At 30.8% G+C, this 15778-nt stretch overlaps 1 protein-coding gene across 1 annotated transcript; it reads right to left on the reverse strand.

Moving 5' to 3' along the window:
- Positions 1-11: 11 nt before the first annotated feature.
- Positions 12-11850, reverse strand: LOC126771056 (plasminogen activator inhibitor 1-like). Its single transcript, XM_050490740.1, has 9 exons — positions 11711-11850; positions 9925-10026; positions 9435-9574; positions 7403-7480; positions 6128-6350; positions 5714-5854; positions 4676-4764; positions 3847-4278; positions 12-229 (listed from the first exon to the last, which is right to left on the reverse strand). Exons 2-9 carry the CDS (start codon positions 10011-10013, stop codon positions 78-80), a joined length of 1344 nt encoding a protein of 447 aa, XP_050346697.1. The 5' UTR covers positions 10014-10026; positions 11711-11850; the 3' UTR covers positions 12-77.
- Positions 11851-15778: the final 3928 nt, after the last annotated feature.

The raw sequence follows: 15778 nt of genomic DNA on the forward strand, positions 1-15778 counted from the left end.
TTAATTTTCTGTATAATAAACATCTAGATTATGTATTACTTTTTTTATTTATTAAAGTTAAAAATGGTATATAAATTTTAACTGGTGGGATCAAATATAACAGCACTGAATGTTACAAGTTTAGTTTTCTCATTTCGTATGAACATATAGAATGGTGAATCTAAATAAAAAAGTTCAGCTGATCTACCTAATATTCCACTTGTTGCTGCAACTGCTTCTGTGCCACGTTCTGTAAATGAAAAAGTAACAACAATTTTAAACAGTAATAGTTAATGAAAACATGTGACGAAACAACAGAAGTTTGCAAATTTTAATCCCGTGGAACATCATTGATGCTGCACAGGATTAAAATTACAAAGCAGAGAGGTGTAGGTAAATTAAAAGAAGTGGACCTTTGCCTAGCTTTGGCACATTTATAGGCTGATACTGTAAGAACAAGTATTTCTGTTTACAATCACCAACCCAACACAACCATGTGAATACCAGATCATAAACGATCGATAATAAGATTCCTTCCTCCTAATATTTGTTTTTGTTATTATTTTAGTTATGTATACACTAGCTTTACCCGCGGATTATCTTAAAAAATAATTATCTTAAAACTAAGAGTAGACTTATAATAATTTTAGTATATACAACATTTTTAGTTTTATTTTCGTGGTACATTAGTTTTTATTGTTTTTCGCCGCATCCGGATCTAGGATAGGCCAACATACAATTGATCATGAGAAAAACAGCATTCCCTTAAATATATTTTGACAAAAGTATTTGAATGTCTTTCCCTGTGCTTTATTTATTGTGACTATAAACGATACCTTCACAGGAAATTGTGTCCTTTTGAAAGGTAAATCTGTGTATTTAAAAAAAAGTACTTATTATTAATTAACCGCCTAAGTATAAATTTAACAAAACAATGAGAAATATATATATGCGGTGACGAAACGAAGTACCCGCTTAACGAAACAAAACAAATAAGTACTTATTAATGAGTATTTTCAAACAACCTACTCAACTACCTTTGTTGAAATATAAAAAGTACTAAAAACTGTGTATGATCTCATCTCGATAACTTTCATAAGAATTGATTATTAAAATGACTTCGCAAATAATGCATTATTTTAGAACAAATTTGATTACCATACAAAAGGTTATAAGTACTTAGTCAACCTTAAAAGATAAACATATGCTATTGCGGACTTTTTTTAGAACTTTTCAAGAGGAACATTTTCGTCATACATGATTGTTATGTAACTCTAACCCTTTACGCAGCGCACACAACGGAAGCTCTCAAAAGGAATTAATTTCCTTTTTTTACAACATTTTTCGTTGATACTCCGCCCCTATTGGTCGTAGCGTGATGTTATATAGCCCAGCAGTTTCTGAGATTAGCGCGTTCAACCAAAAAAACTCTACAGTTTTATAAAATTAGTACACATAAATAAATGAGTTAAATAGCGTTGTTAAATCTGAATATTGTGGAATAAAAAAACATTGTGCACTTGATCATTAACAGCATTAACAACAACGTGGACGACGGGGGCATCTGAGCTACAGCATCGTAGATCGGAAGACATGTATGAAATAAATTTTGGTTCAACCCATTTAGGTCACTATAAAATATATTAAGTCAAATTACGGGCATCACTGTAAGTTCACTGATGAAAAAAAACGCCGTAATAAACTTTTTTCTAACCAGAATGATATTTCATGCTTCTTACTTTAAAATCACAGATATATTTACGCTCGAGCGAAGCGCGGGCAATAGCTAGTTAAATATATAGTATCGAAAAACAAAAGAAATGTGTATTGCATAAATTGTTATATTTTTTTAATCCGTAATATGTACAGTTTTTTTTAATAAGCTACTATCCTAACTTAACAAAATACATGAGAAATGAATGACAGAGATTTCCCAGGTCCCTGTTACCACGTACGCCAGGGAGCGCCGTGCGTCTCCGACATATGTATGAACATGTGTTCGCTGCAAATAACTCAATGCTATAGGCAACAGCGCGGCAATCGGCGCACCTTACATATGGACGCGTTCAACCAACAAGTGTCCAGCATAAGCTGAACCCGATTTAATATGATTGATCATATAGATCTGAGCTCAACTTACATTGAGAGAACCCAAATCTCTAAAACCCTCCATTTTTTAACTTTGTTTTGTTCCCACAAACTTCCAATCATCAACATTTTACCTGATTTACAGCCAATTCAACTGAACAGTTGTTTTATAGTATTTCAATCCAATAAATGTTCGACATGATTCTTTAAATTGACATAACTTTGTTATTTATAAACCAGTTGAAATAAAACAAACACTGAATTTTAAGTAAAGTTTGCCACAAAACATTAGTGAAAACCGCACCCAAATCAGTTAGCCGTTTGTAAGATTAGCGCGCACAAACGCACAGACAAAAATTCTAACAATCATTGTTTTGGGTTCTATTGCGTTGATAAAGGCGCCCGATAATAATTCTACTTATATCAGCGATTACTTACATTTTTATTATATGTATATAGATTAATATGCCGAGATGGCATAATATATTAATATATATTAATAGGTTAGAACGCGTGAATTTTAATCGATGATCGTGGGTTCAAACCCTGGCAAGCACAGAATTTTCATGTGTTTAATTTGTATTCATAATTCATCTCGTGCTTGACGGTGAAGGACAACATCCGGAAATTCTGCCACATGTGTATTCTACCAACCCGCATTGGAGCAAAGTGGTGGAATAAGCTCCAAACCTTCTCCTCAAAAGGGAGAGGAGGCCTTAGCCCAGCAGTGGGACATTAACAGGCTGTTACTGAAGATATAGATTATAAATATAATATTGTCTTAATATATTCAGGAAGTATTTGAAATCATATGCACTTTTTAAAAATAAGAGTCTTCTCATAATACTAATTACCTTAGGATCTAAATAATGCTGCATAAGCATTATATATTAGGAATATGGTAAATGGTAACACAAGAACTTCAAGTATCAAAATCACCCAAACGTAGTAAAGCAAAGTTATGCCGCCTACGCATTCTTTGACAAAGCTATGCCACGCCTAAGATCACGTCACGATCCACTATACGAGACGGATAGCGCCTCAAGTCGGGTTTCAAAGGTAAGGTTCAGTAAAGAACCGCAATTATGATTTACTTTTTCATTTGCGATGATGTATGACCTGAGGTGAAGACATGACGACCGACAAAATTCCAATTATTTCTCCTTTAATTCAAGATTAATTATTTGCTCATAATCATTTCCTTAACATTTTTTTCCTACCATAAATTATAAACGGAATATTTGTATATGAAATATCGTTATTATTAACGATCAGCTGTTTTAGTGCAAAAGCGTGTCGCAAGGTCAAGATCACTACTCGCTATTGAGAGAGCACCGTGAGAGATCGCTTAAGATCGTATATATCACTCGTGAAAAACGATTTGATTTAAAAACCGACTTACGTTGATACTCCGTTTTGATGCTACATTTAACATAAATGTTGTTATTATTATAGTCAATGTCGCATATAATTTTTCTGACATTTCAAAATCGTGTTTTTCGGTAAAATCGTGTTTTTATTTGCAAAAAATTGTTACGTACTTTCGTATCAATAGTGGCTTTTGTGAACAAATGTTTTAGAATTTCTTATTTATTAGATTATCTCTTAGTTCCCGATGTCATTGGTCGATGACGACCTTTAATCAGATTAGTAAATTTGATAATGACAATTAATATAACATAAATGTTTATAAAAAAAAAGAAAATGTCAACCCCACTGTTAAGTAAAATCAAAAAATATACCTGTCCAAACATTTAATTTTTTGTATTAAGCACTTACCATCTATCGTTATTCTTACATCATGTAGGATAGAATCCACGTAGACACCAGGATTCGGTAAATCATCAATAATTTTCCTCAAATTTAATTCTACAATTTTTGGGTCATTTATTCTTGAAATTAATTCCATCTCGGTCTTGTTTAAGTCATTACTACTGTCAATCATAAGAGCAAAGTTAGCTTTTCCGGGGATAAAAATAGATTGAACTCCTAATGCTTTCAGTGGATCTTCTAAATTGGCACTAAATTTTAAGTCCATTTTTGGGATCCTAATGACTGCCTTATTATTTTGCATTTTATTAATTAGATTATCAATCTTTGTATAACTTAATTTGTTCATGAGTTCAGTTAGGTTCTGCTTATGAGGTCGTCGCGGTTTGAGCGCATATAAGGTTGTGGTGTCGTTGTATGGAATCGCTACCATGTGAACATCTGAACAAGAAAATATTATGTTAACTGGATTATTAGTAGCAAAGCAGGATCTAATTCTATGATAAGGCTCTAGAAAGTGTATTTCTATATTTTTTATGTATTACAAATATGTCTTTAATAAATTCAATAACACGTTAAAACTTAACTCACTTATCTCTTAACTTATAATTGAAACAATTACACAATAATTATAATAATAATAATAATAAAAACCGTTAATGTTTCTTTGTTCAACAATAAACTTTTTTCAAATATTGAAATTTCATTCAGTTTGTAATAAGTTTTTTATGAACTACATACAAAAGAAAAAGTGTCTTTATACTTATAATCTTAAGGAAATAAAACAGTGATATTAAAAAAAGTTGTTTTATATTTAAGCCAAATTTGAAAAGCTCACCATCTTCCAATGAATAAATGGTATCAAAATGTCCCATATTCAACATCAGGTCTGCCAGTACTTCTCCATCAGTTTTTTTAAATGGTAATCTACAATCAAATGTAATAAAAATATCTTTATAATTCTTAAAATTTAACTTAACTAAGCTTGAAGCGGGGTGATATGTGGAACTTAACGGGCGCTGAGTGCGCCGGAATACCCACTAAAAAACCAGCGGTAGGTACCCTATCAGTTTGTTCGGGGACGCCACGGTATCGCATGCGTATGCTACCGTGACTTCCCCACTGATGGCCCGCCTATGCGGGCCTCCATTTCAAGGGGGTTCCCAGTTACAACGAACCCTACCTAGTCCTGACGGCACTTACGGCGGGGGAAGAAGGTTCGCCATGGCACGTCTCCTCCCAAATCTATAGTCCCTATAAACTATAAACCGATAGTATAGAGATAGATAAACTTCGAATTTCAGCAGTGCTCTCTTACTGTACTCTTATACATTGTATTCAATCAATTTAAAACAGTCTAGTTTGTTTTTCTAATATAAATATCGCAAGTGTTTGTCATACAGATATGTGTGAGCATGAGGTGCATATGTGTTTGGGAATGATTAATTCATTTGACATCATCATTCTTCCACAAGCTTTTCAGATGTATCATATGAATAATCATATTTAAAAAAAAAACTTTATTAGTGACCACTTTCTTATTTAAAATTATATAAGAAGAAAGACCAAAAATATTTTTTACGTAATGTTACGTAATTTTTGAAATAATGTATCTAATATAAAAGGCCACCGAAAGCGATTCAATAGGTAAAGAGATATATTTACTTAGATGTTCATTTTTTCTCTTCCTAAGACAGTTCAAAAAGTTACACTACGAAAGATAGATGATTACCTATTTTTTAAATAGATTTTAGTAAATCTTAAAGCTAAAGTACTATAACTTGGTTGTAAGATTTTTGTTGGAATCTCATTCCATCTAACCGTACTTTTTGTTTATGGCTCCTTAAAGGTATTTTGAAATTTTCCGAAAACTTACTTCATCGTGTATTCTTGAATAAACGGGGATTTCCATTGACCACTAAAATATAAGGCACTCAATAAGACTGTCTTGGTGTCGCCTCGGAGTGGTTCTTTTAAAAAGTCTGTAATTTTCTCATTTGTGTGATTACTCACCCACCTAAAATGAATAGTTAAAATTTATTTAAATGTAAAGAAAGTTTTAAAAATATGTATTTAGTCTATGTCTAATTTTTACACTAAAAACAATACGATAACAATTACCTACAGTTTCTTTTACATTTCACAATAAAAATCCCGTGACATCAATTGTTCATGTTGCTCGTGTTCTGCTATACTAATCAACAATGAGTTTACTAATGAGTGAAATTACTTAAAATGGAGACAAGTACTTTCAATCAATCAACTAACTAACTAAATTCAATCGACTCACTCGTTTATTTCCATTTTAACGGTATCTCTGTCGGTGAAGTCAACTGCTCTTGCTTCGCCGTCATATACACTTTTTAAGTAGGTTCGAAACGCTTCTCGAAGCTTCGATTTAGAGTCAATGAAAAGTGCGTCGGCGTACATCGTTTTGGTTGATGTTTCATTTGAATTCAGACTCTTTAATATGTCGCCAAATTGTTCGTGATTGTAACGATTAATTCTAACATCTGTAAAATATATATATAATATAGATATAGGTGCCTGTAATTGTAATAATATTATGTTGGTTTTGTTTGGTTATAGTTTGAATGGAGAAATTCTCTGAACATTCTTGCCACCATTCAACACAGTAATTATTTTTATTAATTGTATTTTATATGCGTATAATATTTTAAATGAATTTTTTATTTATATTTATTTTATATTTAATGACATTTTTATTTTGGATGTTCAAACAAGCGAAATATCAAGGAAGTTATGATTACCTATACTGTTGTCAATTATTATTCAGAAGCAAATTAACGTCAAAATTAAATATCAAACTAGCGTAACATTTGTTACGGAAAACCACACCAAAAACACACGTTTCCGCGAAGAATTCGAAGGGAGATAATTAAGATGTACGTAATATGTGTATCTACTCAAACTATAGCTGAAACTAAATATATATACATACACTTATATGTGAAGAATTGCGACATAATCTCACATTATTTTATTGACTTATCAAATGGTAAACGAAACATGTCAAATATTTTAGTGCTTTAGCGTTTTTTTATTTACCCTTTTAATATTAGACGACCCGCATAATTTATCGTAAAGCAATTTCAAGACGGTTTAAGATTACGATGTAATTATATTACATTTTGTTTATGTTCAAAAATAGAAAATAGCGCCATGTATTTTAAAACAAATAAAAAATCAAGTCAAACATATATATAAAAAAACATTTATAAAGTCTCAAATCTTTATTACTTAAGACTTAAAACGACTGAAAAACAAGGAACAAATGTTATTGACATTCCTTATTCATTATTTCAAGTAAAAAACCTTACTAAACTTTATTTTAGTCTTCTAGTAGTCTCTTACAGGAAATTTTGAATATTTACTAATTGTTATTGTCTATTATAATTTGAAACGACGTAGATTGTAGGTACTTATTTAATTTCGAGTAAATGTGAGTGTCATGAGGATAATGATCCTAAATAGCGCTTTGTAGACAAATCCTTGTTTTACTACGAACAGTTACTCAATAAATTTATTTATAGCGCAGGCTTACCTTGAGAAAACCCGAGCGTCTCGGCCAGCTCATCGTATGACTTACCGACACAACCCAAAAGAGTCATTGCCATCAAACCTGAAATAAACCAATTTATATTTTTTTTTGTTTTTCTGGTGATGTATTTTTGAAAAGTTTGATTATTTAAATTAGTTCAAACACAAAGTCATAATAATTTATTTAGATTAGTAACTTACTAGGCTAACACGTAAATATTAAAGAAAAATAATGAACCCGCTATCAAAGATAGCGGGTTCAAACCCGGACAAGAGACAGACAACCCCACTGAGTTTTATCGTGTTCGGCGATAAATGAAAACATTGTCAGAAAACCTGCATATGGCAGACGAAAACCTGCCTAATGTGTCCACTAACCCAATCCGCATTAGACCAGCGTTGTGGAATTAGCTTTAAAACTTCTCCTCAAGAGGACAGAAGGCCTTTGACCAGCAGTAAAACATTTCCAAGCTACTATGTTTTACACCAACCCGCATTGGAGCGGCGTGGTGGAATAAGCTCCAAATCTCCTCCTCAAAAAGAGAGAGGAGGCCTTTAGCCCAGCAGTGGGACATTCACAGGCTGTTACGGTCACGGTGTGTTTTACAATTACCTAGTTATTTTTTGTATAAACTCCATAGGATTTGTATTATGTCTGTTCCTATTTAAGCACCGCTTCTGTTATGCTATGCTATTCTAAAGTACTACAACTTGATTTTAAGTTTTTTTTTTACATCCAATCGCATCTAAGAGCGCTATTTGTTTATAATTCCTTAAAGGTGTTTTGAAATTTATCTAAAACTTACTTCATCGTATATTCTTGACTAAAAGAAAATTTCAATTGATCACTTAAATATAAGGTAACTCATTAAGAACGCCTTCATATTTAATTAGGTACTAGTAAAAAAATATACAAGAAAAAAACCTGCTTTATTGTTTAACTAATTCATTAGTTACAATAATGACATCTTTATTCACCATTATTGTTTTTTTTTCTATACAACTAGTTGAGTTTTTGTTTCCTTTGTTATGTAACGTTTTTCTTAAGAGTTTTGTAAAGTGACTGAGTCTAGTTTGTAAAGTGCAAAATAAGAACAATAATCGTTTCCGAAATTCTGAATATAATCATAATTAATGGATACTCGTAAGATATTCTATCTATTCAATTACTTATCATGTAATATCAATATATGATCAAGGTACCAAGGATAAAGATACCTCATTTATCAAAATTTAATACTTAGTTTAGGAGCCATGCCACACCAGATGAATATGCCAACATTGAACATACATAGTCTGCTGAAATCACTCCGTAGTCGCTTAGAAAAAGACAATTCGATACCTAACCACCATATCAGTTAGCACAATTGACTTGGCTTATAATAAAACATTTAGGTAAGTATTATACAATTTTAATCAACGCTATCCGCGTGATTAAAATCTTTGCTTCTTTACTTCTTTTTTAAACTTACCATAAATCGTAATATAACTTTTTTAATCATCGTAAATAATTTTAAAAATGTTTTCCCTGTGCGTCTGTATACTATAAACAATAATATTAATCCGATTGACCGAGAAGTTGGGACAGGAAAGAGGTCCGTTTGAAGGGCACATTAATGATAACAATAAAATATACAAATATACTTAACTCTAACTGCTAAGTACAAATCTCAATAGATAATACTTACAAATGCGTTATTAATAAATATTATGTAAAATTTAGTTTGTTTTTTTTTTGTAATATTATAAAATAATTAATTTATCGTTTTGTTTTAACAAAAATATATAATACATATTTATATTTGATATATCCATATAATACAGTAAGCCAAGTAAATTTTAACTGATTTAAACTTAGAAAAGCTGCCAAGAGCGTGTTCATTATATGGTTGTCGAACAATTAACAAACTGTAAAGGTATGATATTTATTAGATCAACCTAACTTTCTTTTGCTCGCCCACATTCTAATGTTGTTCGGCAACAAAGTCGACCAACGATAATAAACGCCGCCAATAATATTAAAAAAATCGTCTCACCTGCAATTCCTACAGGAGATATTATAATGTTCTTATTATTTTCTTTACTCATCATTTTTAACGTAATTTTATATCCGAAATTATTAACCAGATTCGCCAGATCATCTTTATCGATAGTTTGTGACGTTATTGTCGTAGTTCTAAAATAAACAAATAATTTATATTAATTCAAAAAAAAATTAAATCAAAGTTATTTATTATAACTTAGTTAAAGGTAGCCAATAAAGGCTACCTTTAACTAAGGTAGCCATTTATTAAGGTAGGTATTTTTTTGGTTCTCTTTTAATGAAATAACAAATTAAATGGGATAAGTAGAGCATACCATTTTACATACAAATGGCTTCCTACAATATTTAACTACTCCCAAAACTATCATATTTTTGGTGCTTGTTTGGTACGACTATAAGTTCAAACATAGTATAGAATTAATGAATCCAAACTAAGAAAAACTCGTAAACCATGAAAAAACATAAAAGAATTGTAGGCTTACCCATTTTGGTCATCAGTTCGCACTTGTCCAAAAACAGCAAACAAGCAAATAAGGCTGAGCTTAAAAACCGTTTTTACCTCCAAGAACATTTTCGAATATTCACTGAAAAATCAAATATTTTACTATATTATGATTATTATGTATTAAGACAAACCTCAGTGTGTTTCTCAGTAGCAGTCCAGAGTCTGGAAGTTGGTAGTGTGTACACTCCCGTGCCTCGGAAAGCACGTAAAGCCGGTGGTGCTGCGCCTGAACTCTTTTCGGTCGTATCGGATTGCCGTCCCATCGGATTATGACAGTTAGGGAATAGAGAGTGCACCTGTGTTTGCATACAGACTTGTGCACTATAATAATAATAATGTCCTCCAGACCGATTTCGGCCACGAAAGCCAAACTCAAGAGAGATTTATATTATTATTAGTGGGTTTGTTACTGTTAAATACTATAAGTAAAGTAACACTTTTATTAATGGGTGATTCCATTATCACATATGAAACATTTTCTTGCATTTCATGCTTGTGAAATTGAAACATTTTTAGGGAATAATTATTCTTTAAAGAGAAACATATTCAAATAAAAATAAAAGTTTTGGTTGTTCAAGAAATGTTGTTGAGAATCCATCATTATACTTATTATAAGTAATAAATAAAAGAGCAACTGAACTGTTGTACATGATAACAGAGATTAGACCAAATAAAAAGGTTTTAATTTTGGAATAGGTAATTCAGATTTTTTGAAGGTGCAACTCGAAATTCGAATTACGAAAGATAAATTACAATTAAACGTAAATTATTCCGTAGAATTTGTTAGAAAATGAAACGATTAACAAAACTCCGTGCAATTGTTATGTACATAGTAAAATTATAATGAGGCGGCTTTTATAATAACACATACCTACAACCATATACACATATAATAGAAAAAGGGGGTAAATACCTATATTAAAAAAAAATTATTAAATGTTGTTTCTAATTGATTTTCCTAAGATACTGTAAAAATATATAGTGTTAATGTTGAATCTGTTTATTACCTTTTGTCATATAAAAGCGCTAGCATAACATGAATTTAGTTTTACCTTTTCTGATGATATTATTAGTATTAATTATATAATTTGCCTTACTTATTATATAAAATGTGACTTTTCTCTACATGCAAATAAGCAATCATGTATACATATACAGTAGTCTGACGTGATGCATATTAAACAGGTAGATGAAGTTTTATAGAATTTTTCGTATACAGATCTAATGCAATAGTCGTGTAAAGGTAATGCAATTGCACATCACTTGACGTCCTTTGCAATGAAAAATTTAAATAAAATTTTTCATTGAAAATTAAAATAAATGTACGATTTACGCAACTTTACTAATGTAATATCATCTCTCTATATATTTATAATAATGCATAAGTGTTAAAAGAGAGTAAATATAAAAATTAACATTTTTATTACATTGGTAATGTAAATAAATAAATATTTATTTGCCTATTTATAATTTGTCCATAATAAATAGTTCAAAATTTATAATTATACTGTGTGTTGTATTGTGTGTAACTTATCTTTAGTTTTAATTTTTTTTTAAGGAACAATGGCACCCCATTGACCTTATTATCTTAAAATCATATTGAAATATTTATACCACAGAATATGACTGTATCAAAAACATATTTAACGTAACCCGGATATTATATTCCGAACATGTTAATTTAATAATGAATGCAAACGAAATTACATTTATTAATTACTCACACTTTATGTATATATATTTTATTATTTCGTCCAACTTACCAATAAATTATTTTACTAATTTAATAAATAGAAATAAATTTAATCACAGACTTTCGATTCAAAACGTAACAGTTGTATTTGCTTATCGAGTAGATATTATTACACTTTGTAGAGGTCAGTCCATTACGACGACTTTGAAACAACTAAACCAAACTAACCTTGAGGCTTGACTGTATAAGAGGAGTGAGGCTATTGCCAGAGGACGTAACGGAAACACAACGAACATAGTATTATACCAAATACTATCTAAAATACGTCCATTCAATATTTATATATATTTATAGCATTGCAATGCATCAACATTTTTAAATTAAATTATTATAACACAATTATAAAATATTTAAAGTTAACTGCGTCTTTCAATTTGCCGATTAGCTTTTTTGTGTGGGGTATTAACCTGCTTTAATGTATTCTAATATTATGAGCAAATAATTTTTGTTTGTTTTTTTTTTTGGTTTCACGCAAAAAGTAACTTATAGGTGCGATTTATATTTAGGAAAGAGATAGGTTGTATATGTATGTAGTATGTTTATTACGTTTTATATTTTTAGAGATATTATATTATCATGTCAACATAGTAGAAAAGTGAAATTCGCTACAACATAATATATTTATCTGTTTCAAGTCACTTAGTAGTAGGTAAGCCTTATCGTAGAAAAAATTTAAAACGAATGGTTATTACTTTGACTAATACATTTTTTAATATTACAATAAATTTAAATATAATACCCATGTAAGAAAAAGTGGGAATGCGGAAGACGTAAATTGAAAGCTTGGAGTTTAATCCACCTCACTGCTCCAGTGAGGGTTGTTTGAAAAAGTCAATGAATACAACTTAAAATCACAAAATAGAAAATATTTTGCGATAGTTGTATATTATCGTAATGTTTAACTTAAACCAATAAATTATTTTTAAGATTCATTATTTTGCCATATTTTTAAATACTACTGTATTTTATATACGTTTTTGGGATTACACAAACATGTCGGACTCCAACTGTACTAACACATCATTTGCATTTCACATGCGGCGACGGACAGCATCCGTTGGCTGCATAAGCACTTTATTTTATAATATATTTTAAAACAATATAAATAACAGAAAAATATATTTTAAAACAAAGATATTTGTAATATTATACATGATTAACGTTAACAACTTGTAGTTCTAAAACTGTAATTGCTTTTACATACACCTTGCTAGACATATATTCTTTAAAAAATACTACTAACCTAACAATCTTGTAATAATTATAGATATAATTTATTACGCTTTTGTAGAGTTTAATTTAGTTTAATTACGCATATCAAAAATCGAATAGCTACTATCAACGAACTTCGTACGTAAACCAGTTAAGCCCAAATAATTATGTTTGTTTTAAATTGATTTCCTTGGGATGCTATAAAATTAAACACGGTATATTTCTGACATATCAATTTACAATTTAAATATATTTTTTGTCCAAATCGGAAACATGTTTAAGTATCGCATAATTATAGTTCTGATATATTTTGTTCATCATCTAACGAAGAGGTTTATTTAAAACAACAATTATGTATCTTACGAGGTACAAACCAAAATAAATCCAAAGAGTCTACAATGTGTGTTTATTTCAAACTCATAAGTTTTCAATATAAGTATATAAATATATGATGAAAATGTACATATGAATACCTACATGTCTTTGCTATATTATTGTATAATGGTTGATTTTATTGTATTAAATTATAATTTTGTTTCTATTAGTCTATTGTCTTTGTTTATTAATCTATACCAGCAGTACGTACTCAACCTACAGCCCGTCGGGCTGTTCTGGACCAACCACTTGATGTTACTTTATTTTGAACTATTTTAAATTTCAAAGGTTTTTATAGACACCTAAATAAAATATACGCGATAAATCTGTTCAAAGTTGTTTAATTTAATTTGTATTAATCCCGAAACACAAGAAATCATTACCTAAATATTTTTTGTTTGCGGCCCGCGTCACCATGACTAAAACGTTTTTATGGCCCCTTTTTTTTTTTTTTTTATATCGCCGGGAGGGCAAATGACTCTACTCCACCTGATGGTAAGTGGTAGTAGAGTCCAAACGCGACGACGGCCAGTACAGACGGGAAAAACGTTCTGCACTAGCCGCCTTCGCCTTGCCGGCCCGCAAGATGCCTCTTCACGCCTCGTTTGAAGGAACCCGGGTTGTAAGAGGAGGGGAATACGTGAGCTGGTAAGGAATTCCATTTTTTGGAAGTGCGACAAAGAAAGGAGTTGCCAAATTTCTTTGTTCGCGGTGGAATTGATGTCACAGTTAGGCGGTGACATCGAGAACCAGCCCGCGTGGACTTAAGAAGGAAGGGGGAAGCAGGAATTAGAGAGAATAATTCCTCAGAGCACTCGCCGTGATACAGTCGATAGAAAGCGCTCAGTGCTGCTATCTCACGACGCAATTGTAAAGGTTCAAGGGTGTTTGTGACCTTTACGTCGCCAATAATGCGTACGGCACGTCGCTGCAACCGGTCCAAGGCCTCAAGTAGGTACTTAGCGGAGCCATCCCAAAGGTGCGAGCAATATTCCACGCAAGACCGTACCTGTGTTTTGTTACCCTATAAAGAAAAGGTTGAATATCGCTGACCTATACACTATTTACGTATTACTTGTCGTTAAGTTAACTAATATAGACCTTATTTATTTATAATAGCACACTTACAACATACATATAAAGCATTGAAAAGATTAATTTATAAAACAATAATATATTTCAATTACAAGTGTACTTCCAGATTCATCTAATCAAATTCAAATTAAAAGTAACAAAAAATCATCAGTTATTTAAAAAAAATGTCAATATTAAATAATAAATAATGTCATTATTGTAATAAATACTCACACGTATCTTATGAAAGATATCTGAAAGAGATCATTGATAATTTTTAGTACTTTTTATAGTTTTGACATTCCTTACACAAATTTAAGTAAATATCCTATATGTCTGGTATATCTCTTAATATTCTATTATTTATTGTCGGGCATCCGGCATTGACCCAATTCATACTGTCAAATAATAGGTACCTATATAAACAAAAAAAGAGGTAAAAGTAATGTAAAATTTTTACTAGTTCTTCTCAGTTGAAACCTATTTCATCGATAAAAATAAAAGCCTACTTGATGTATATTTTGATTGTGCTTTTTTGTCATGTATTTTTTTTTATTATATTTTATTTATGACGGACAGCTGTGAAACTGCATCATTGCCTGATGGACGGTGTATTGTGTTAATTCTTCTTATTTTGACGTAACTTTAATAGTTAGAAATCCTAATTTTCTGGAGCTTTTATTATATAGTGTAGAACAGAGAAAAATAGTTTTTAATTTATACATAAAATTAAGGTTAACAAACATAAATATTAGCTAAGCTTAGCTGAGAAGCGGCAACCCAAACTTTTCTAATTATCTATATTACTTTACTTAACATATTACACAACAACGATGAATTGATTAACCTTCTCTAATCTTAACTTTACCCACTGGAATAAATTTTATTCATAAATGTACTTTTACTATGACATTAACCAGAAATAAATTCACAGGAAACAGTTTCATTGTTAGACGTTGTAAGCAATATAATAGCTTATTTCCTGAATTAACTAGATAGTCAACTCTCTATTTCAAAATTCAAATCATCTGTTGAAAATATTGAAAAAGTAACTATGTTTTAATATAAGCATTATTAATTAATTTATTGTTTATTAACAACTTCTCACTCTCGCATTTATACTATTAATAATAATAAGGATATACTCATAGAGCCGAGATGGCCTAGAGGATAGAACGCCTGAATCTGAACCGATGATCGCGGATTCAATTCCAGTTTAGCACTACTGAATTTTCATGTGCTTAATTTGTTTTTATAATTCATCTCGTATTCGGCGGCGAAGGAAAACATCGCGAGGAAACTGTATTATTGCTATTTTTGCTCTTTAGTCTTTGTAAATTTACTTATACACTATTAAAGTGTTAATTGTCACGGATTTAACTGACATAGACCTTGCTCACACGCAGCCTTGAGGCGG

Source organism: Nymphalis io, chromosome 10, assembly GCF_905147045.1.
Source record: "Nymphalis io chromosome 10, ilAglIoxx1.1, whole genome shotgun sequence".
NCBI lineage: Eukaryota > Metazoa > Arthropoda > Insecta > Lepidoptera > Nymphalidae > Nymphalis > Nymphalis io.

Excerpts from the sequence above, each read along its gene's own strand:
- LOC126771056 (XM_050490740.1), bottom strand. The coding sequence starts at position 10,013 with ATGTTCTTGGAGGTAAAAACGGTTTTTAAGCTCAGCCTTATTTGCTTG. Across the intron at positions 9,575-9,924 it reads CGAACTGATGACCAAAATGG|AACTACGACAATAACGTCAC; the intron begins GTAAGCCTACAA and ends TGTTTATTTTAG. Across the intron at positions 6,351-7,402 it reads GACGCTCGGGTTTTCTCAAG|ATGTTAGAATTAATCGTTAC; the intron begins GTAAGCCTGCGC and ends TATATTTTACAG.